The 24,428-nt window shown below is 40.4% G+C and overlaps 1 protein-coding gene across 3 annotated transcripts in view; it reads right to left on the reverse strand.

The window, feature by feature from the left end:
• TULP4 (TUB like protein 4) overlaps positions 1-24,428 on the reverse strand; it is a 150,453-nt gene that overhangs the window by 29,499 nt on the left and 96,526 nt on the right. For all 3 annotated transcript variants that reach the window (XR_009114240.1, XM_058019966.1, XM_058019965.1), the window contains exons 5-7: positions 9,169-9,349; positions 6,562-6,696; positions 2,149-2,315 (exon numbers count right to left, since the gene is read on the reverse strand). Coding sequence is in view for 2 of the 3 variants with exons in the window: in XM_058019966.1 (XP_057875949.1) it covers positions 2,149-2,315; positions 6,562-6,696; positions 9,169-9,349 (483 nt within the window). In the remaining variant the exon portion in view is untranslated. The remainder of the gene's footprint in view (positions 1-2,148; positions 2,316-6,561; positions 6,697-9,168; positions 9,350-24,428) is intronic.

Raw genomic sequence — 24,428 nt, forward strand, 5'->3', positions numbered from 1 at the left:
TTATTCTGATGAATTTGTCATGAGACAAATTACTAGGACCACTGACTCACTCTCATCTTTGCACATACATCTTTGGAGCACAGGCACAGCACAGCAGAAGTTACCAGTAATTTTTTTGCAACACTGGTTTTTCTCTGGTTTTGTCAGTAAACCAAATACTTAACAATGTTGCAGCATACCTGTCATTTAGCTGGTAATACTGCTAAACCAGCATTCAAATACACAGGAGAATAAAATCCATGAGAGCAGACACAGGTGTTCCTCTGAAAGATCACTCACTTCCTCCTGCAGCTGAGTAAATATGAATTTAGATGCACCAAATCAAGAGACTAAATGCTGACTAATAAGAGAAGAGGCGTGGCACTAATTTTAGGTAGGTTTATGCACACAGCTTTTTAATAAACATAAATACATCAGTTTGAATGTTACTTTTATTCTAATTTCCAAAGGAAATGAGACTCCTTGATTCTGCTATTAATTGGTGGTTGCCTCTCCCTGAGTGTCCTCATCCTTCACTTAACAACCTGGCTTACAACTTCTGAAGTTGTTGGCTTTTAGTCTGCAGTTGACAATGGTGGAAGAAATCTCCATTACATTAAAATATTGCCATTCCCAACAAAAATAGCAGCTGGAAAGAGCAGAAAGGCTTATATTACTACTTCCACTATTGGAAATACTGCAGTACAAACTTGGCATGCACCTGTTCTGTCTGACCTCTCAGCTGCCCTGTAAGCACTCACATAATGGCAGAATAATTAGCCCCCACATCAGGCACAATATGTGCTTTCTCCCAGCTGGTTGGGTGGAGGAGAAAGGAAAGAGCTGAAAACATGAAAAGAAGTTGAAGCTATACCTGGAGAACTAGAGGAGATGAAGGTATTTAAACTAAAGAGAATTTGAAATCAGCAGGAAAAAAGCAGTGAGGGAAAAGCCTGCACACACATAGGTCACACCCTGACCTGGTGGGTTCTGATGCTCAAACCACAGAGTGATTTCACAGCCTGGCACCAGAGGGTTCAACAGCTGATCTGCACATACTGAGTTCTGGTACTGAAGTAACAGAACAAGGTTTGCTTTCACCTGGGCTGGGAAAAAGCAACACTGATATAAATATGTTTTCTTCAGAACTGACCCAGAGAGGAAAGGGCTGTGCTACTTTGCTGCAAGGGCTACGTTGGAGACAATACAGCTGTGTTTATGGGTGAGTCCTTTAGGTACCTAAATCAGCATTAGACATCACTGTACATATTTAGGTTGGCTTTAGAGACCATTATTTTACACTTTACACAACTAAAGAATTCTATCTAAATTAGAGTGCTAAGGTTAATAAGCACAGGTTAATGCTAAATATAAGCAAACACAAAGGCTTGGCAGATGGTTTACTATGTCACCCTTTTGCATCCATTCCAGGTCAGGGTACTGGAAAAAAAATGATAATACATGGTATCATCATTAAATATAATAAATATATCTACAGCATTTTCCTTCACTTTTAGATTTCAAAGCTATCATAAAGTTTCATTACTAGCAGCAGAAGTCAGAATGGAGTCATGCCTATTCTGAGAAAATGACACAATTCAGCTGGGCTCTGAAGTATCAGCAAACACCTATGAAGCATGTTGTGCTCCTGAGCAGCTCACAGACCATGTGCTGGCATTTACTTGGCAAGTTACATGACTGAGGTTACTGCATCACACCAAATGATTGTACATTAGAAAATTACAATAACAGAATAATCCTGTAGTTATGATACTGGACTTGGAATATTTTTGTCCATCTCTTGGCTCTGCTACAAGATTAAGCAGGTAATACAGTTTTTTTTCTCCTCAGTCACTTATCCATAAAACAATGGAATTTTCTTTTTCTGTTTGTCTGTTCTTGGCCCAGTGAGTTTGTGAAACAGACTTTCTCCTTTTGTATTTCCACAATGCCTAGCACAGTGGACCTTAGAATCAGGTGGAGTCCTGCATGTGTCCCTTAATGCAAACAATCATTGCTTATAGGTCATTGTTTATAGCTTATTTTTATCTATATTGTGTTTTAGGATGGATTTGGGATATTTTGCAACCTTTTCCACATAGCAATGAGCTAAAGTGGGAAAAGCATGTCAGCAAAGCATGGAGAACAGACTTTAAAAATGCCCCCTACCTGCACAGGTGTCTCCAGGGTGTAGATGTGTTCCCCACGCACGTTGTAGAACTTGACCAGGGCACTTTTCAGCAGGGAGCCATTGCTGAGGTCAAGCAGCTGGTTCTGCTTCTCCATGCCTGCCACTGCCAGCAGGTCTCCTTGTGTGCACCACTGCACCACCACATCTGAAACCACAAACATGTCTGAGCCACCACTGACAAGAAACAACAGGAACAGCACTTCCAGATGCTGCAAAGTGACTTGAACAGATAAAACATCGTCTCAGAAGTTCCTTAAGTACTTAGAAACCTATATCCTTCCATTGAAATAGTAGAAAATATGCCACAGATGCACTTTTGAGAATGACTCTTCATTTTGTAAACTGAAAAAAATGTGTAAAAAACATTATTTTCACTCTATTGTGAGTCTAGAATGTAATCAGTAGTTGCTCCTGAACACTAAGAACTAGAATTTACTAGAGATGTTGAAACTGATGTGGAAGATCCTACATACAGCTTTGGGGTAAATAAGTGGAATCAAGTTAATATGCAGACAAATAATCTTACTAAGAGAGTAGCAAAGAGTGTTTGCCTGGAAAGGCCTATAATACAAAAAAGCAGAATATCTGGCAATGCCTCATGTTCTCATGGCTGTCGATGTAACTTTTAACACCACTCAAACTAGAGTTACAACAGTATAGCATGAACCTCAAAGCACTTGGATTGTGTCCATAAATACAGATGGCCCACATCTATATTTATGTTTTCATATGTTATATGTTTTCTTTTGCCACCATCACACAAAGATGATGAGAGCTCTGGAGAATCTCTCTTACAAGGAGAGACTAAGGGAGCTGGGTAGGTTTGGTCTAGAGCAGCCTGACAGTGGACCTCATTATTATCTCAAAGTTTTGTGCAGAGAGGATGGTGCCAGACTCTTTTCAGTGGTGCCCAGTGACAGGACAAGGAGCAATGGCCATAAACTAAATCACAAGAAATTCAACCTCTTGAGGAAGAACTTCTTTACACTGAGGGCAGCAGAGGAAGAGGCTGAGGAGTCTCCCTCTCTGGAGACATTCAAAACCCGCCAAGACAACCTGTTCTGCAACCTGTTCTGGAGGACCTACCTTGGCAAGGGGGTTGGACTGGCTGATCCCCAGAGGGCCCTTCCTACCCTAATGATTCTGTGATTCTGACTTGTAAAAATCTACTCAGCTGCATAGCAGGGTTTTACTGGAATCACACAGGGGCTGCTCAGACTCTCATACACATGGATATGAATATACATATCAGTTACTTCTCATACAGGCACCTCACGATGAGGGACGCCCACAGCTTAATTTGGGGATGCTTATTTCAAACCCTTATATCCTCTAGTTCTTTGTCACACTTCTAGAGTAACTCTAAAAAAGCATTTTGCATTTCTGCATGTGTTTCAAAGGCGGATTTCCATGTTGAAGGAATACCAAGCTAGTGTTTAAATCTTTTTACTCTTAAACTAGAGGTGAAAGGCAGTTATTTTGTGCTGAGACAAAGTGAAGGTAAAGACAAAACTTTGTGCTCTGGGATGCTCAGTCTGCCAAGAACCTTTTGAAGACACTTGTGGGCGAGAAGCTGTCTTCAAATGAAGAAGCAAGAGAGAAATGAGAGTTGGCAGGAAGGATCTCAAAATTGTTTCAAGTTGTCAACTTGTCATTTTTAGGGACTTTTATGTGCAATTTAAAATGGTTTTGTATTATTTCAACTTTCTGATATTTCTCATGGGAATTATGCTTCTGTACATATCAGAGGGAAGCCGCATGTTCCTCAAGGTAATTTTTCCACAGCTAGGCATTGTATGCCTCTTGTTTTCTCTTAGCTTTCAGCCCTCTAAGTAACCTACAATGGGATTTAATTAATGTTTCTTAGACAGGAAAAAACAGACAGGTTAGAAATAAACAAGGCAAGCTGAACAACTCCACTTTTGATAACTGGATAACTATGGAACTACCACAATGAAAAAACTGTCTCCTTTGGATACATGTCCTCAGGTAAAACTTTCAGGTGATCTCCATGACAAGAGGAAGATGGGTGTCCAGCAGTTTTCTCTCTCTCTCTCCAAGTCCTAGATTAGACTGCTGCAAAGGGGGTGGGTGTGGACTGCAGCATCCCTCCAGGGCAGTGTGGCTCTACTGACAGACTTGCAGTGCCAAGAGGCTCTTCAATGACTACTGGACCTTTACACAAAATAACTGCTGAACAGGTTCTCAGCACTAGCACAGAGATTAAAAATCAAATGGAGGTTTCATTTAGGGTAATGGTCTACAGGTGAATCAGTGGGTCAGTCACCCCTACTTTCCAGCCAGCACAGGCATGGAAATCAGCAAACCTTGAACACAGAGCACTGTAAATGTGCAACAGCTCTGCAGGCAGTGGTTGTGGCCAACTAGTACAATTAATAGATGTAGCTCAGCAGTTCTGCAGGAAGCAGTGCACTGAGAATCAGAGTTAAAAGCACCAAAAAAATAAAGGATATATTTGAACAGTTCAGGACCTCCACTAGGACTCACAAACTACCAGGACTGTTCAAGCTGGATCAAAAGAAGTTTTATTTGGGTAATCAAATTATCAAGGTTTTTCCTCTGTCAATTTAACAGAAATATTATCAGTAAAATGAGAACTCTGCACAACTAGTAGAATATGTATATTCTCTATATATTAAAAATATATTGCTACTGCTTGAAATAATTTCATAGTTGTCTACTTTAAAAATACAATGAGTAGCCTGCAGCAGCCAATAAAGGCAAGATATCTGCTGCAGAGATCACAGAGCAATACTTTGAGATTTTAAACACAAACACATGAACAAGGACTTGCAGTGGTTTTGCACTTTCTTGCCTGTGATAAAATCCAGTAAAATTTACAGTCACTTGAAAAAAATTATGAAGCTACAGAAGTGTGAACATCTATATAGAACCAGACATAAAATACTTTCCACTGTACAGTGCTTAAAACAACAATATCCCAATCATCTTTTTCTATCTCACACACATTCCCAATCCAGTAAAATGCTGCATGTTTTTTGTCTACTGATGACAAAAATGTAGTCCAGCTTATAACTAATAAAAATATTCCTACCCAATCTAGCACATTAATATTTTGCTACAGGAGGGCAATATACTTAAGGGATCTTTTTTGTGCTAGTGAAAGCCAGTGGGGAAGGAGAAACAGGACACACATCCTCAGCAAGATAGAGCCCTGCAACTCTAAACAGAGAATAAGATGGGGTCTGTTTCTCCTACTGTTTCCAGTTGAAAGCTAGACTAGATGACAACTCAAGACTGCTCAGTACCCTGATTACTCTAATATTGTAGAAATGCTGAACAGATCCATTGGTGATTATCACAAGAGCTTTTTTAAGTTGGCCCCAGTTCTCCACACTTTTGGGTTCCTTTCAACTGATGAAGTTTTCTGGATTGTAGGGTTGTCTCATGATGCTCCATTTTGGCACTCACATATTTCTGGGGCTGGCACAGAAGGAGAAAGGAATGGAACAGAAACTTTAAAGGTGATGTTTTTACCTCCCAGGACTACTGTACATAACAGATCACCCAAGAACTATGGGGACAGTGTTAGGGCAACTTTTCACCAAAAACAACCCACTATTTCAGAACAGCTAAGAGTCTGCTCCAGCAGCCTAATTCTCTTTTCATCTAATTTAAAACTAATTCACCTGTGGAGATGAAAAAGCTTCAGTGGAACCTATATTTAAGCATGTGCCTATGTGCTGTATTGAATTAAAATGTCTCTGCAGGCAAAGCACAGTAAATTGCACACAGAGTCCTGGCAAAGTAAAGGACATTTTTAACAGGTAAGAACAGTAAAAAATTCAATGTGAGCTAAAGATTTTACATGGAATACTGATTGTACAAACATTGGTGCACATCACTTCGCAAAATGTATAGTAATTAATCACAGGAATGTTTTCTCTCTCAGAACAAGTTGCTTCTTGACAATTAATAATTCTAGCAAGTTTTCAATAATTATGAGAACCAAAGCAGCATTGCAATTTATACCAGGTTGCAAAAAGCACGGAAGACCTTGTGAATTAGACATGCAAAGGAAGTGTTATGTAGCAGAGACATTCACACAAAGAACCATAATCATATTAATGCATTCTGCTGGAAAACTGCAGAACAGATCAGTTTTCCTACAAAACTGCCATGAAAACACAATCTCAAAAATAATGTGAAGCATTTTTTCAAACACAGAAACTCCATCAGCCAAGAACTGCTCTTCCTCCAGCAGGTGTCACTGCTGGAAACGGCAATAACAGCGCTCAGGGCTCCTGGGTTAAGGAGCAAGAGGCACAAAAATGTATCCTATGCACACATCATCAAAAATACAGGAAAAACAGGGCATAGGAGAGGGAGAAACAGCTTCTTATTGGTACCTTTCAACCCTGAGCGGATGATAGTGGGAGACAAGTCATCGTAATTGTTCATTAAACTGATGTCTCCTGACGTGAAGCTGACAGTCAGCAGTGGCTTGGTGTTCTGCACCGGCACTGGATAGGCAGCTGGGCCATCTGCAAAACAAGGCTCTGAGTGAGCAAAAGGTGAGCAACCAAAAATAATCACATCCAGGTCAAAACACACTGTACTTCAGCCTATCACCATCAGGAGCTGTTCCAAGCCTCTCTACCTGCTTATTTCTGCAACATCTGTGGGCACAAACAAAGCAGGTTTAGCTAGTTAAGCTTCTCTGTTTCTGTGAAACCTCAGTGCTTTTACTTTGTCAATTTTTACTGCTCCACATCCACAGTGATTTATGCATATACTATTATGTTACATAGTGGTGGTTTTCAGTCTTCATTCTCAATGCCTCAAAGTGACAAAGAAATGGAAAACCAGTGCCTTGGAAGACTTTCTTGGAACCCCAGCTGAAAACCAGCATGATGAACAACATAATAACATTAAAAGTGATCTGCTCTATACCCTTTTTGCTTGGGCAGGTACCAGGGACTCCTCCTAAAGTCACACAGAGACATTTTAAGAATTTCAAAGAGAACATACTGACCTTTCACAAATTACTGCATTCTAAATGTCTAGGCAGCAGCATGAAAAGATACCTGCCATTCTGCATAACAGGATCCAATGCACCCAAAAGGAGAGGGGAGCCCAAATGGAACACTTGGCTTTAAAAACCATTTCTGCAAAGTCTCTGGTCCTCTGGGCCTGTTTTTCAGCAATTCACTAAAATTCCTTTGCTCAAATACTTCATGACCAATATTGGCATCTGCAGCTTTTGGTGTTTAACTCCTGTTTACAGTTTCTGAGAGGAGATGCCACTGGTCCCTGATTAAGTGCCTGTCAAAGCCCAGCCAACATCTTTCCAGTCAACAAAAATGTCAGAACCAGTTAAGAGTAGTATTGTTTCCTGAACTCGTAAAAAAGCTGATGAGAAAGAATTTTGGAGAAAGATGTCTAGTAACTGGCACCTCCGTGTGTATATAATTTAATAAGAAAATCCCAACAAACTTCTAGTCCTTCCTACACATCTGTGTGAGTCAAAGGCTTGTCACCTTTGAGAGGTTTATGCTACATCTGCTCTAAAGAAAACACATCATGTTTGGGTAATCATTAAAATAGGCTTGTAACGAGTCCACCCACCCCCTGACTGACTCAGAAAAAGCTAACACACACATTTGGATCATTTAAGCTCTCATCTGCAATTTCACCATCCTCCAAATGGAAACCTCAGTATTTCTGAAAAACACAACAAAAACCCAGGAAAAATCCAATTTATTGCTGTTGTCTGTCTTGCTTTAGGAGTTTGCTAGGTTGAAGTTAGTTTCTTTCCTTCTAAGGTAAGAAATCTTACCCAGTACCAGCAGTAAGGCATGAAAGCCAAAACAAAATCCAGTTTTAAAATATTCTAACATTTTCCAGGTGATCAGATTATCTTCTTTCAATATTTGTTAAATACATAAGCTTATTATATAGACACATATAGTGGAAAAGATAGATTTTTTAGTGTGAATCCAAATTAGAGTTAAAACTGCAAAAGTCCTCAATTCAGAGGTTCACATCCAAGACCCAAATTCAGAATTACTTCTGAATAATTGTTATGTATTTAAAATTTTCACTGTACAATCACTGACTGTTATAGCAAGTTAGTTCTTAATGCAGTTCAGGCTTTATACACTGAAATACAGTAACAGCTCACCTAGAGCTAATAAAGTGATCAATCACATAAATGGAAAGTATAATCATTACTTGAATGAGAAGGGTGGGACAGACTGTGCATGGACACCTAGGCCTCAGAAGTCTTTGCTACTGATGATTTCCAAAGACTTTAAAACCAAATATTTCACCAAATGAGTTGTATTGAGACTTAAGGAGAGGGAAGGATTTATTCCTGACTCTCAAACTGGCAATGTGCTCTGAAGCATGTGAATTAATAACTCCAGCCAACTCCAGTCACCCTGCTTCTACCCCATGTCATTGCAGGAAATGTCTTGATTTCTGAGCCTTCTGCAGTATTTATGGAACTCTTGATGTCAGGACTATGAAGGATGGGACTGTAACGATGAGCATTACAGAAATCCTACAAAACAGAGATAACACTAAATACATAGTACTTTACACCGTGTCTAGTACTGCTGTCTTTTCACATGAATCTATATAATAGTGCATTAATTTCTGTGACTGCACTCTGTACCTCCACACACACCAACCACTGCAATACCTCATATCTGCTTATCAGTGAAACCTGACATGTCCCTGTCTACTGTTTTTCACTCACCCTCACGGAAAGCTTTTGAGCTTTGTGATGTTATCTCATTTGTGCAAACGGAGGCAGAGCAGCACAGATGAGGCAGCAAGGCTGGTGGCACAGCTGGGAAAAAAGCCACTCTCCCATACCAGCCCTTTGCTCCATGAGAGCTTGAAACTGTGGCCACCCTGCTGGTTTTGTAGGGCATGACATCGCCCTGGCATTTGGGCTGCCCTCATGAGCAGGTGCAAAGCTGAAGCAGAAGGATGTGCCCATGACTTACCCTGTGGTGGGGAGTAGTCGTCGGAGTCCGTGTCGCTCTCGCTGCTGTCCTCCACCAGGAAGCTGGGGTAGTTCCAGGACATGTTGAGGATGCCATCTGACTCGTGAAGGAGCACGTGGGCCAGCATGCGCCCGTGGCAGTCCATGACAATCACCTGGCCATCAGCAGTGCCAAACAGAACCTGAAAATGACACAACAACCCTCAGTCCCACCAGTTGTCAGCCACGGGGCCCTCCTTCAAACGCATCTTGTCATTAACCAGCTACCCTGGAAATACACTGAAAGCAAAGCAGTCATGGATGTGAAAGGGTGCCAGAGTAGGACCCTGCAATCAAAGATGAATGTGAAGAATGAAGTTAAAGCAGCAGAGTCTACAGGTAAGTTTGTAAAATCTGTGAGCAAGTAACGTTTCATGGTGGATGCATTTCATTCACTTTAATGTGAGACATTACACTTAATTTGAACTTGATCATCACCAAACTGAAAGTGAGCTAGCAGAAAGGCTACCACAGATTATTTAGTATTCTTGGATACTACAAAAACTCCTAAACCTGGTGGCAGAAAAGGTGTGCATCAGTCGTAACAACATCAAAAGAAAAGATACAGCTGACAAAAGTGAAGTTCTAGCAGAAATTTCAAATGGTTCATGAGAAATACAAAGCTGAATAGAGGGACAGGTTACTGAGCTGATGAGTTAGAGAAATTGGAAGAATGCCTTCCAAAAAACGCAAAAGCAGCATGATCAGGCAGCTGGAAGTAGATTAACACAGGCCAAGGGGAAGGCAATAAGGCAACATGCTGCACATCCAGTAAGAGATGAGAAGAGCTTCCACCCACCATTTCAAACACAAAATGGATAATCCAAGTTTTTTCTTGCACTTAAACCACTCCATAGCCAATCACAGACTGAAGTCAGACTGACTGGAACCAGCCAATTTCTTTTTAAATAAATTCTTCTTGAGGATTTAAGAAAGTTAAGATCCTGAATATTTGATGAATTTTAAGAGAAAAATCAGGAAATAAGGACTAATAAATCCTAAAGCAATAAATGGATTAGCCAAGGCTGTTGGTGCCATCACATAATTCTGTATGAGGCAAATACACTTTAAAGCAAGTTTAAAAGCACCCATCAACTTGAAAACTAGCCAGCATTAAAAATGAAGCTCAAAGGAAGGTCAAACCTTATACTTGCTCTTCAGTCAACCATCTATTTCCAGTATATTTAGGGTTCTAACAATTGAATGCCCAGGCCAGAAATTCACCTAGCCTTGGATCTTACCTGTAAGAGTGGTCAAGTGTTTGGAGAAGAGTGAAAGAACAGGATGCACTGAGCAAGCATCTCCCCCGCATGCTCCTGCAGCTTTCAACAAAAAAAAAAAACCCACAATCCCTCTCTCTGATAACTGATGATTTCATTTGGCAACCTTTAGCTCTTTACATTGAAAGAAACATGAATAATTGTTCCCTACTTACATTGGTCACAATTTTACAGACCTCTATTACGTGACTCCCTGGTCATCTCTTTCCCAAGCTGAAGAATCACAGCCCACTTAGGATCTCCATGTACACTTCTTGTTCAAAGCCTGCAATCAACCCTTGGTGACCTCTGCTGTCAGAGGCCTTCTTTTCTACCTTCCTGCTGAGAGGCTGTGTCAGACTTGCAGCAGGCAATGTGTGCATTATATCACACTTATTCAACAGCAGTCTCCTAGGAAGCCATTGTCAATATTGCACTTTTGAAAGTTTCAGAAAGGAAGCATGGTTTCCTAAGCCTTAGTTAAAAAACCCAACCAAACCAAACAAAAAAAACTCCACCACCAAACAAAAAAAACCCCCAACCAACCAAACAAAACCCAAACAACCCAAACAACTACAATCCAAACCAAAAAGAAAAATACTGGAGTTCTTTTTATTATCAACATAATGAAGGTTATAAACTCGAATGGCAATTTAACAGAACTCCCATAAAGTCATTAAAATCTTAAGGAAAACAATGGAGTTGTTTCCCATTATCAAAAATATTTTTAAAAATCAGTATCTGTCTGCCTTACCTGTAATCATTACATGTTATAAATATTTTTGTGTTAAATAGTTGCTGGGTTAAAACAGCAACTGAAGTTTGCTACAAGCCTCAGAATACTATTCTTAGGTGTAAAAGCAAGAATTCAACCTTTGTTCATCTCACGCTATCCTCCCTTGTGATCCATTATTCCATTCTTCTTCCACTTGTATCACCACATCTCCTTTCACACTGTTCACTATTTCCACTGTTTTCACATGCATGATCAGTGCACAGCCACTGTCACTATTCATTTTCAAAACACAGCCACTCTCTGATCTCAACAAAACAAACTTTTACAAAGACAAAATCTTACCAGTTGTCACTGCTAGCTTTTCACACCACTCTCAGTCTACTAGAGATTAGTTTCTAACTGGTCTGCAAGAAGTTTTAGAACTGCAAATACCCAGACAGGGGAGCTCAACCTCTGTTGTTACTGAAAATAGCAGTCTGACAAGAGTCTGCCTCCTAAAACCCTGCAGAAACATTTTATAATTGGGTAGGAACAAAATCTTTGGATTCATCACTCAACAGTTCAGTCTCATCTCAATCTAAAGCTAATTCTTTTGAGTAACACTACCCCCAAATAATTTAAAATTATGAAGTCCTTTGTAATTTCCAGTTCAGAACAGCTGCATGTCAGCATCTTAATTCTTGCACTGGAACTTGAGAGAGCTCTTTAGCAACCGAGAAATATCAGAGGGCACACTTCATCTCTTCAGCCAGGCTGTAGGTTTCAAGGAGCAGCTTTAAGTTTCAGGGTTATTGTAGCAATACAACCTTTAAGATGAAAGCATTTATCAGCCTGATAGTCCTGCTGGCTGAACTCCTGCTGAAGCTGTAAAAATGTCTAATGGTGTTATCATCCATAACATTACTCAGGTTATAAATGCCACACTCAAGCTACTTATGTCAGATGAATAAAACTCTCTTGACCTTCAGACAAAAGGTTGAGCCACAGGATACCCCTAAAGGATCTAACAGAGAAATTAAGAAGTTACATTTTAGATACTTAAATAATTTTATTTTTGTGTGTGTTTGCAGATCTAGGAGGTCAGACAGAATGTTGGAAAAGGGAACAAGTTATAATGGTTTGTTATCCCTTGAACACAAAAGCTAAGTGATAATAAGAATAATTTAAAAAACCCAAGTACTTATTTTGAAGTGGTTTTTTGGCACCTTGTTCTGTTCTTCTCTTGACTCATCTCTTCTCCTTTCTGCTTGTTATCACAACTGATCTTACATGTATTACCAACTGCAGAACTGCATTTGCAGAGTAGGGAAAATCCGATAACCCAATACCTAAAATCACCCAATACCTTCTGAGTGTGAGTCAGTAGCACAACATAAATGCAGTATGTCTTTACCACAATATCACACATGGCCAAGCCGACACTCCAGTGAAGCTGCAGCTGATTAAAAGTCACACAAATGCAGGGCTCCTGTAGTGCCCAGATGTTGTGTGCTTTCCAGGGAAACTGTGGTAAACAGCCCTGGGAAAGCACACATGGCTTTCCAAGTGTACCAGGAGATGAAAGGGGGGCTCAGTTCTGAAACACAAGTGTCTTAGTTCTCCATGAAATCCCAGCTTGGGGTGACTTCTATCTATTATAACAAATCTGAATACCTGACAAACACCCTTCTCTGGAACGCACTGACCTCTTTAGTCTATGTGCTAACTTGAGGTGAGTTTCACAACCTAGTTTTGGTAAATTAATAGGTTTTTCAAGCAAGATTTCTGAACTATCATCCATGAAACTTAGCTTTCAATATCGCAACCCCCTTAAATGCCCATGATATCAAAGACACTCCAACTAACAATCTGAAATACACCAATTTCTAAAAGACATACGGTAAGCAAAAGATGGGGTATTTTGCTCTGAATGATTCCTCTTATGAAGAGATTAATATTACAACAGCCAAGAAGCTAAAAATTCAGCTCAAGAGGAACAGCTTGGACATGCTGGGTGGCTTTGCTATGTAAATTTCAATAATATTGCGCTGAACTCCTCAGTTCTGTAAGATCTGTTGTGATGCTGCAATGCTCTGGACCAGACACAGCACCAGCAGAAAGTGGTTTGGCAGCACCAAGATCCACAAAGCTACAGTGGAGTGACCAAAGAGCTGGTACATTGAAGGTCCAGCTCAGGAAGCCCACTGTTTCGTAGAAGTATTCTTTTCTAACAGCAGTGCTTTTTTGGCACATAACACATTTTATTGCTATTTAATTTAGCTTAATGTAAGTAAATAGAACTCATCAACAGTAAGAATGCTCAAACTTTATCATAATTGGAATACATATGAGGAGTAGAAGGCAGAATTATTCCCAATCTCAGGTTTTGGTTGTACAAACTGAACAGTCAATAATGTTACAGAAAGATATTGATAAAACAAGATGCCTCCCTTCATGACATTTAGTACTAACACTGAAGGTTTCTAATGTTGCTGGTTAAACAAAACTCCCAGGAAATCTAATCAATACATTTTCAGAACAGGGACTGTCATTCTGCATCAGGGAAACAACCAAACCTTTGACTGAAGCTGAAGTTAAAGCATTAGAAGCTGGATTTGCTATAGCTGCTGGAAGAAATATAAAGCTGTTGGAGGCTACTTTAGGGTAGCACTTTGCCAGTGAGATATTCCAGTATTGTGATGTTGGAAAGCTAAAAAAGGAACAAGCATCTGTTTTACTCCTGCTGGCTTGGGATTTTTAACAGATCCTCTTGACTTTCTACAAAGAACAAACATCTGACAACTCACAAACACAAAACAACTCATAGACTCCATTAATTTCAACAGCACTAAAAATTATTCTAGCAAACCCCATCCTAGTACAATCTGGTTCTTAAAACCCCAAATTTTCACATACAGGCAGAACTTGCCTTGTAGGACTATGCAAGGTGCATGACCAGATTGGATCTTAATTCCTGGACACACTGAAATATTCTGAAAATTAATGCAATCTGTCATTAAATCTTAAGTGCTGTAATCTTCCCTAAGATGTGGCTAAGCTGTCAGGAACTCCACTGAGCTATTTCTCAAGTTACAGATCTCCCTTCTCCCACAGGACAGGTAGCAGCTTTTGGTTTTTAACATTCTCCAGGGCTGTACTTTCAAAGTTTGAAGGACTCTTCTTCTTGGAAACCTTACCCTTTCAATATTTTGTTTTACTCTTTGCCTTTGTGTGTGTGTTTGGCACACACACCTGCTGAAATCTTGTTGCCATCATAGGAGGCTGTATCACTGCTGCCACTTAAAAACTTGTCCTGCACAGCTCTGCATTCACAGCTGCCTCATTTTATGTTTTGCTTCACTGATCTTCACTTTCTCAAATTTAGACCTGTTTTTATGCTTTCTTCTTCAGTCTCCTCCCCCATCTTCCCCTACAGGAAAAACTAGGCACCTCAGAAAATACACTTTGCAAAAATGCTAATAAGGTCAACCATTTACACTGTCAGAAGAGGCTGAGCAGTTCAAGGAAGCTGAATTACTTCTGTTTGCTCTGATTTAGCCACCTGGACAAACTTCAGTATTTATGATAAGAACAGCCTTCACAGCTGTCACCAAACTGCCATCACACTAACAGAGATAAATCTATTTTGCTGATTCAAAATTAACTGAACTATAAAGTGATAAATACACAAGATGATGGATCAACCTTCTATTTATGCAGGTAGGCTTAGAACAAAGAAAGTGCAGGGAAAATTATTGCCATGAATTATTTTCATTCATTAGTTGAACAAAAGAATGTCAGTCTTGCCAAGGCTTAACTCCAGCATTCTGCAGTCCATCTAGATGTAATATTAGCATTTTGCTCGGGCTTTTCTTGTTTACTGTTTCACCACCACAAAGCAGGAGACAGTGCAGCAAACTCCTCTTAGGATATGTTAAAAAGTGAAAGTTTGTTTTTTCTCAGTGTCATATTTCTGGCTTTCCTTCTTTTTACCTCAAAATACAGGGAGAAATAAAGAAAAGCAGAGTGAGGGAGACAGCTGGTCTCCTGCTGAATACTTTTTTTATTTCCATTAAAAATTCAGCCACTGTAAAATGATTTCTTGAACTGACACAAAAAGAGACATCACTAAAATTCACATACAAGCTCAGGGGGAAAGCACTAGATTTTTCTTGACTGCCTTTATGTCCAAAAATCTTAGAAGACTCTATTTCCTTTGGATGTGAGCAGTTACCAGCCCCCCACATGGCTGGTACAGCCCAGGATCATTCAGCTACCCACATTTATAAACATACATACAGCGGTGATATTCTCATTTCAGGTCATTAATCCTTTCAAAAGCAGCACTGGCTGAATTACCTACTTTCAGCCTTGTTCATTCTCCCTTTTACCAAGTCCATAGGATCTAGATAACTATTACAAAGCCATCAAATGAGAAGGCAAAGTAAATCCATCAGAGATCTTGGTGACGAATCCATTTAATAAATATTGAAATAGCAAATACTGAAATACCAAAAACTGGGGATTCAAACTGCACTGGCTTTATTTCCCTCTAAAATAGTATAATGTAGCTGAATGACTGTAAATGAGATACAGTCTTTCATGCCACTTCAGGAGTCAAAAATATAAGTAGTCTTAAAACCAGGACCTCAAGCTCTTAACTACTCTGGACATGTGGGGATAGAAGCAATTGTCCAGGCAAAGATGTTTTATGAAATGTTATATGAAAGCATTCTAGCAAATCACAGAAAGACTGATTATTATACATTCTTGTAATTATACCTGGACTAATTCTGACTCGTGTACTCCAGGCATACATATTTCTATATGCTTCTTGACTCTCAAGACATTTTTGAGCAAGCATCTTACAGCAATTAGATTTTTAAGTGAAGAGTTGCCCTCCTATATAATGTTCATGGCATTAATGATATGCCTCAGTTTACTTAAAATGTGAAAAAATCATATTCGAAGCAGGATGCAAAATGAATAAAAGGCCAACAGCTGAACACCTTCTACAGAGCATCTTCTGTGACAATTAACTTGGACAGGACTCCAAGCCTGAACCACTGAGTTCCCACAGCAGAAATACTCTGGGATATTCTTCGAGCAGTGTTGTTTCCTGATTGCCCACAAAACTGCCAGGAAAGTCTGTCTCTGAAAACACATATTCTTCACAAATATGCAATTATACATAGCAACTAAAACAACATCTGGTGGGAAAATGCAATTAGTTTTACCAACAAACACTCAATCAGGAAAAGAAGTCAACTGATACACTTGGCAGTCTCCTGCATTATTCCCATGTCAAGTTTTAGTTATTTCCTGAAAGATATGCTGACTGCTGAAGCTAAAATCTCATTCAGAGCTTTAGAAGTCTGAGAGTTTCTGCTGGGGTTTTGTGGTGTGTTTTTTTTCCCTAATTGAAAATAGTATTACTTAGAAACAAGGACAGCACTCTCAAGCAGTGAAAATGCAATACAAAGCAGTTTAGAAGCAATGTCCTTGCTGTTTTGAATTTCATAACATAAAAGCAAGAAGTCCCTGGGTTAAGCTATACACTAATGGAAGTCAGTCCCTCAACTTCTGCCCTCTCCTTCGAGGTCTCGGGTGCTGGCAGAGAGCAGTAACTCAGCATGGTCAGGAAATAGGTGCAATGGGTGAGGTCAAGTGTAACTGAGTCAACATGGAGTCAGGCTGAGTAATAAACTGTTACCGAATCAGGCACTGAAGAAGAATGACTATTCTCTTAAAAAGCAAGGAAAGCAAGGAAGGATTAATTCCTTTTTAGCTTGCCAACAATCACTCAACATCTGAACAGTGACAAGAAACTGGATCCTGGACAAAGAACAGAGAGCTCAAGTCGAACACATGCAGGATGAAACATTGATGGGAAAGGTTTTAGAGAATAAAGAGATATTGCTCCTGCTTTCCATTGGTATACTATCTCTTTTTGTCAAATCAATGGAAAGACTATGTGGTATCACTTTCCAAAAATATCACCTTTCCTCTGCTATTACTATGAAACTTGGCCTTGCCTTCCCAGACAAAACCTAGTGCAGAAATCCACAATATCCTCCTCGAGATTCAATCACTCTAATCCCTGTTTTCAGCACCAAGGTTTCAGACTATTTGCAGGCTTGAAGACTTCTGACCCCAAGTTCAAGACCCCATTTGGCTCCTGGTCTTCTTACTAAACTTCCAAAAAATTGATGGATTAAGTACCAGTGATGATAAAGTTCAAATCAACCACACTGGCAGCTACTTTTTGTTTGAAGTGAAAAGACCACAAAACTCTAGATGAACCCAAGGGATCCTGGGGCCAAAGTATTGTCAGTCAAGTGGCTTTGGCAGTGGAATAATGGACTCTTCCTGAAAAATGCTGTAAAACCTTCACAGTTTGGAGAGCTTTCCCTCTGTAAGAATTACACTTCCACTCACGTGCCCTCTCCTGACCAGTTCAAAATCTGAACAAAGCAATTTTCCTACCCTACATATGACTTCTCCTTAGAGAGCACCTTCCTGCAGAAGGTTCAATTTTTTTCCCTACACTGCCTAAAACACATCCTAAGTGCATGCTGCTCCCTTGCAGAGGTACACTGCACGGCCTCATGCTTACTATGTGCCTCAGGGCTGAAGCATAGCACAGAGCTTTTCAAAACCACAAGTTCAAGTAAACTCCCTGTCTCAGAGAACTAAAGACTTCAGGCTATAGAAGCAAAATCTTCTGTACAGGTGCCAGCAAGGTGAGAGGAGAGGCAAACGACTCCTTTCTTCCTGACACCTCCCCCACAGAGACTGGTCTTGTTTCTATTTGCACTCATCTTTACTTTGCTGACTCAAACATTGATGCTTCAAAAATGTAAAACAGCACTGGGTTTAAAAATGCTAAGTGGACACATTAACTGAATAGCACAAGTTTTCATCTCTCCCTCCATCTCTGGCTTGTCACTGCCATCAACATTCCTCTTTCCTGAGGGAGGCAAAGACGTGGTAGAATGCACAGCATTTCAGCTTCAGATTCTAGTCAACTAAAACAGCAATATTGTGACCTGAGAGTCAAAGGGAAGGAGTTACAAGGCGCACTGTTGAGGCTGATCTGTACATCCTAGTACACCGTGCTTCCAAAGGGATGCAGAAATCCATTCAGGCATTTGCTTTTTGCACTAACAAACATCAAACACCCTGTCTACAAGGACGAGCAAAACATTAAAACAGTTGTATTGTCTTTCAGACAGAGTCATTAAGAGAAAAATTTCTGTGCAGGACTCATCTGAAACAGCCCTGACACGAAACACTGCAGGAGCTGCTGAGAAAACGAGCCCTGACGCCGTCAGCCCATAAACAACCCCCATGGCACAGCTCTCATGACTGGAACAAATGGCAGCATCTCGTTAGCTCTCCCAGTGCCTTGCCTCTGCAGGCTGCATGAAGAGCATCCAGGGAAAGATTAGGCAAGGCACAGATGAAGCGAGTGGGAAGAAGAAAGCACATTGAAGTATCACCTTATTGCTCTGCTCCTCCAATTACCCGCTCAGTAACTGTGCAGCACAGACCAGGCTTTCTGGCAGGAAAAATTTGTCTGGAATAAACCCACAGATAGATACCATAGCTCCTGAAGCTGTGGATGAGCCCTAGAGGCTGCAAGGAGAACATCCTTGTTGCCTACCCTCCACAAAACTCAAGGCAAAACCTAAAAAGTTCTCATCTGAGCACAAAAATCTGCAGTGTAGCTGCTCGTTGCTAGTGAAAAAGGAAAGCACAACCAAGAAATGACAACAGTGCACCAAGCTAAGTTTTCTCCTTCCTTCTTTTTGGAAGTTGTATTCTCAGCAGAATGATGAATAAAAACCTACTTGAGACAAAAAGGCAAAGGAAAAATAATGCTAATACAGCTATACACTGCTATCAGAAAAAAGGGGAGAAAAAAAAGAGTTATCTATTATTTAGGAAATAGCACAATACAGCCTTGGAAACAACATAATAAAAAGAGATGGGAGAAAGAAAGGCAAAATACCACTTAAAATTCACATTACTTTTCCCACAAAATCTGTCACTATTATCTACCATCATAAAAATCAAGTCTCCCAAGCAAAGAGCAAAACCAATGTTACTATCTTCCTCCATGTATAAATATATAAAACTCTGCAAAAATATTTAAACATTTTCAGTTTATATAACCCCCCCACATATTTTGTTTACAAAAGGCTGAAATAGCTTAGTAAATATTTACAGACCCCTTAGCACAAGCAAGCAGAAATCATTAATTTTAATAGCAAGTTTGCCACAAAGGTTTGAAATGCTTCTGAAAACAGTCCAAAATATTAGACAGTTAAGCTGGGATGGGTTTTATCTGTTTGTTTTATATAACAAACGGATTTATCTCCAAAGACAACTGAAGTCTCCTTCCCCTGTCCTCTTTCTGCATTTTAATGCTGCTGCTCAATTATGCAGCATGCAATGCTAAAATGCTTACATGTGATTTAACCATTGTCTGCAGTCCTTGTGGCTTGAATAAACTGCCTAGTTAATTAATGACACGTCTCAAATGCTATAAAAAGCCTCCAGCCATTTTTCCCAGTAATCTGAGTAATTCATCCATCAATGAAAATCAGATCTTCCTCAACAACTGTACCTTACAGTGCAATTTTGAGTGGCCCTAGTCATTGTAACCATCATTTGGTAACCTCAACAGCCAGAACTGCTGGGAGAAAACAATGCATTTCTATATGTTAAGACACAAAAATACAATTACTCCCTAGCATCTTTAAGGCTCCTTTATGTGAACCTATAAATCCTTAATAGGAACAAGAATTATTTGAATAAAGACCAAAATAATTGCTTACATTTTCAAAATTTACAAGATGTAACCTTTTTCATTTTGGCCTTCTTTCTCATTCATAACAATTATGGTAAACAGCTACCTTCCCCATACTGCCCCAGTTGCCCCTTTGTAGCTCCCTTTCATCATTCTCTCAACTCATTAGAAGGCCATCTTCAAGACTTTTTTCCACAACTCCAGATGTCTGAGAATAATTAAACTTGACCAGTGTGACTACCATAACAGCAAGGACTGCCCAAACTGAATGTGTGCTACAGCACCTGAATAAAACCAAAGCAGGAGGGTGAGTGGGAGCACAAACATCTCATTTCAGAGCCACAGGCAAATGCAGATGTAGGTGGGAAGGCAACAGCAGGGCCCAAACTGATGCAACATTTTCAAACACTTATAAATCTGTGTTCTGGAAGCTAGGTAAGGCTACTATCCTTACTTTCAGCTTAGGAGCTGTTTAGAACACCATTCCCTTGAAAACGCAGTAGCAACTGCAAATCATAGTTCACAGATGAAAACAGAGGATCCAAATGCAGACTGTACTAAAGGGGATTTATTAGGTAAAATTCCTGCCAAGGACTAAAGCCATGCCAAACTCAAGAACTCTGAGAGAGCAGCTCATGAAACTCCCGATGCCACTGGTAACAATTTGACAGCACCTCTTGTTAATCAGCTCCTACTGCCCTGATCCTGTGCAGGGACCCGTATGGCACTGTGTGCTGTGCCAGCACAGGGATGTCACCCCACCCCACTGCTGGGCCCAGGGACAACACACATTCTCTTCTTCACGTGGAGCTCCCTTCTGGCTCCACCCTGATGCACTGCCGGCAGGGGGAAGGGGCTGAAGGCTGCCCTGCCTCCTGCTCGCCACGGAACAGAGATGCTGCTGAAGCGTCCCTGCGGTTGCCATGGGAATAGGATGGCAAGAGCTGGGAGCAGGAGTGAGTAACAGCTTAGAAACTGCCTCCCTGCACAGCTACTGCCAGCTTCAAGAGACTCCCAGAAAAACAACATACAGAGCTCCTGCGCCCTGCTTTGTGTTTGATGCCACACAATTCATATGCTGCTGCTCTCTCTGTTCTCTTCCAGGGCATTACAGGACCCTTCAGTGCACAGGGCATCTGCTCCTAACACAGTGCTGCTTTTCTGTTTCACCAAGAGCATCATTTTGTCTGATTAGGCACAGAAGAGGCTGAACCTTGTGGCCTGTATTTACACATTTTTAGTACTGGTGCATGTTGCATTGCAATGGGGCCAGGTACAACAGTTAGTGCTGTACCCAGCAGGATGCAAATGAGATTAGCCTACCTGCTTATATACTTATTTTCAAACCCAACCGAAGGAAGCATGCTGGCAAAGGTCATATATACCTGTATATGTGTATGTATATATATATATGTGTGTGTGTGTGTGTATATAAGCACATATATACACATATATGTATACATATATATGTAAACCTGTCATGTCCTAGCCAGAATCCTGTCCAGTCCCTGAATTTCCACCAATAAAAGCTTTCAACAGGAAAAGGGGAGGGGGAAAAAGCAGAATTAGGCACTTACAGCTGTCAGAAAAGTCTAATAATTTGTACTAGCAGAGATGCAGGGAACAAATATAGGTTACTAGCACCTCCTGAGATATCCAGGAATTAAAATACATTAATTCATTTTCATTGAGGGTTTCCTCTATTGGAGAGTGATTTCCCTTCTCACACACAGCAACAGCAACAATCCCAGGGGAGTTCAAGGAGTTACACTATATTGCTATAAACTAAAGGATAATCCTCTACAGTTCCCACCCACTTCTCTGACACTGTCTTTCTCCATCATAAAGAGAGATAATCTCTTTAATGAGTAAAATATAGGGAGAAGAAGAGGGAAAGGGTGGCCGGGCAGTAGATGAGAGAAAAATGTCACTGCAAGCTCAGCAAACACACAGGAAGGGAGATAAAGCACTGGAAAGAGGTTTTGTATGACTTGTGGGTTTAGGGAAAATTCTCAATTACTTATTGACATTGCTTCTATAACTATAAATAAACCCTTTGGTTAGACAAAAGTCAAGATTTTCTCACTTATAAAGTCCTCAATCTGCTTGGTATGTACACTCCCTCTTGGAAAACAAGCATGGGAAAATGCCACAGAACTGTCTCAAGACAGGACACAGCATTCTCTGATATTTCAAATTCAATTTTCATTTCATATATACTTTTCATTCCTAACATGATCGTAGGTGAGCCTGCTCACCAGAAAAATACTCCACATGACTCCTATAGCCTCTTGTAGCCCTGAAAAAAAACCATTTAAAAACTGTAAGGAAAGTCCCACTCCTGAAATCCCATCCATCCAAGTTTAACACAAGAATGGCTCTCTGCCTGAGAGACAGACAGCCCAGTCTTATAAAATCTTCCATTTGTACATCCCCAAAAGCCCAATGGGGCCATGTTTTGGCCAGATATGTGCTCTGGTTCTAGGGTACAGGAGGAGGAAATGCCTGAATGAGTGAGACTACAGACACACTGTGAGGTGAGAAAACTGATTTCTGGTCCTCTGAACTAAACATGCAGAATCACATTCAAAAGGCCTATGTATAGAATTAGCTGAAGAAGCCCCCAGCTCCAAGTCCATACTTGAGATCTGGGTGTGAACTACAGCAGAAATCTGCCCATGACCTTCATGACAAGTTCACCTGAGAGAGATGATGCTGAGGGAAAGCACTGCAGTCAACCATGTGACTCAAAGTAAGTTTGTCCCCAGCAAACAAGGAGAGCTCAAAAAACCTGAAAAACAACTCAGCCACAAGAAGAATGGTAACACTCTCTTCCTAAAAGAAAATGTAGAACAATTTTGGCCAGTATTAATAAAATCAGCCGATAACTTAACCAGGGCAGAGTATGTACCCCATCAGTTAAAACATATAATTATATGCTCAATTTCAGCAGGACTGTAGTCTACCCTGGCCACCTCTCTAGCTCTCATCCCATCTCTACACATTAGCCACTACCTCAAAGGTGCTTTACTTCAAGCACAGTAATGACACAAACCCAGTGGCCACACACACTGTCAAGCAAGATGATGGTGACAATATTGCAGCTCCAGCCTTTCCTTGTCTCCAGCAGAAAGGTGGTGGTAGGAAATTACCCTCCTCTTGCAGAACTGCCACACAGCCATCCAAGCAAGGAGTGACAGAGGTGGCAGCTTACTGGTGCTGAATATACAGGAGAAAAGATGGAGGAGACAGGAGAAGCCACCAGGACGCATGCAGAAGGGAGTGAAGGAGAAAGTCGAGAGAACTGAAGAGTGAAGTGAACAGACACACACTATACTGAACGGATTTCTATCAGGATAATAGAAACATGATACTGAACAAGACAATCCCCCTGGAAATGTAAATTTTAAAGATAATTGTGTTAAAGGTCATGGGACCATGGTGTACAATACTTTCCAGGAATACTTTCACTAGCAACCTTCAAGGTGCCAGAGGGGTAGCAAAAAGAATAGTAGAAAAGTCTAAATTTAAATGCCAACATTTATCTTTCAGTCACTGTACGGACAAGCAGAGTACACTAAGCAATAGGGAAGATGCTGAAGATACTGTAGACTCTGTTCTCATTTGCACACATACCAATCAGGAGAAAATTTGGGTGAGGCAATAAGCTAGTAAGGGTATCCATTTCCATAAACATTTATTTATGTATAATGTATGCAATGTCCTCCCCCCCCGTTTGCTATTTTTAATTTGAACTGAGCAGCAGTCTCTCACCCAGCACCTCTGTGATTCATGTTTCCTCATGCCTCCAGAGGCAAGTACATCTAAATATATTTTAGAAGATCACTTCTTTCCACCAGCTCCAGGGAATAGCACAAAGATCCATCATCACTTAACATGCAAACCCCTGCAAACCACATAGTTAGGGAGAATTGTGCAGAGCAATATCAAACTCGAGGCTGGTTTGGGTCTCTATTTCAGTGAATTTGTCAGCAGCAGAGTCTGTAAGTCAAGCAAGTCATTTTCACATAGCTGGAATTGGCCATTATGTTCAAAAGCATTTATCTGGACGCTGAACAAGTGTTTGTTTCCTGGAATAACCACTTATGGAGCATCCAGATTAGAAAGTACAAACATATTGGCTAAACTGAATTAAAGGCAGTCAGCCACTCCAAATTAAACACTCAAGTGAAGATATTTCCAAATACAGTAGCAACAACTGAGCATCACACAAATGGGGTAGCCTCATGTTTAAAACATAGGACTGAGAGCTATTAGATCTCAGCTTCCCCTCCTACTTCTGCTGCTTGTCTCTTCCTCTTGATCTCAAGTAAATTATTTATTGTCAAGATTTACATTTCCCTAGATTCAAAAATAGGCAGGCAGGCTCGCTGGCTTTAAAAAGCAGTGTTGCAATAATTAATTCATTATTC

The sequence above is a fragment of the Melospiza georgiana genome, chromosome 3 (genome assembly GCF_028018845.1).
Source record: "Melospiza georgiana isolate bMelGeo1 chromosome 3, bMelGeo1.pri, whole genome shotgun sequence".
NCBI classification, from domain to species: Eukaryota; Metazoa; Chordata; class Aves; order Passeriformes; family Passerellidae; genus Melospiza; species Melospiza georgiana.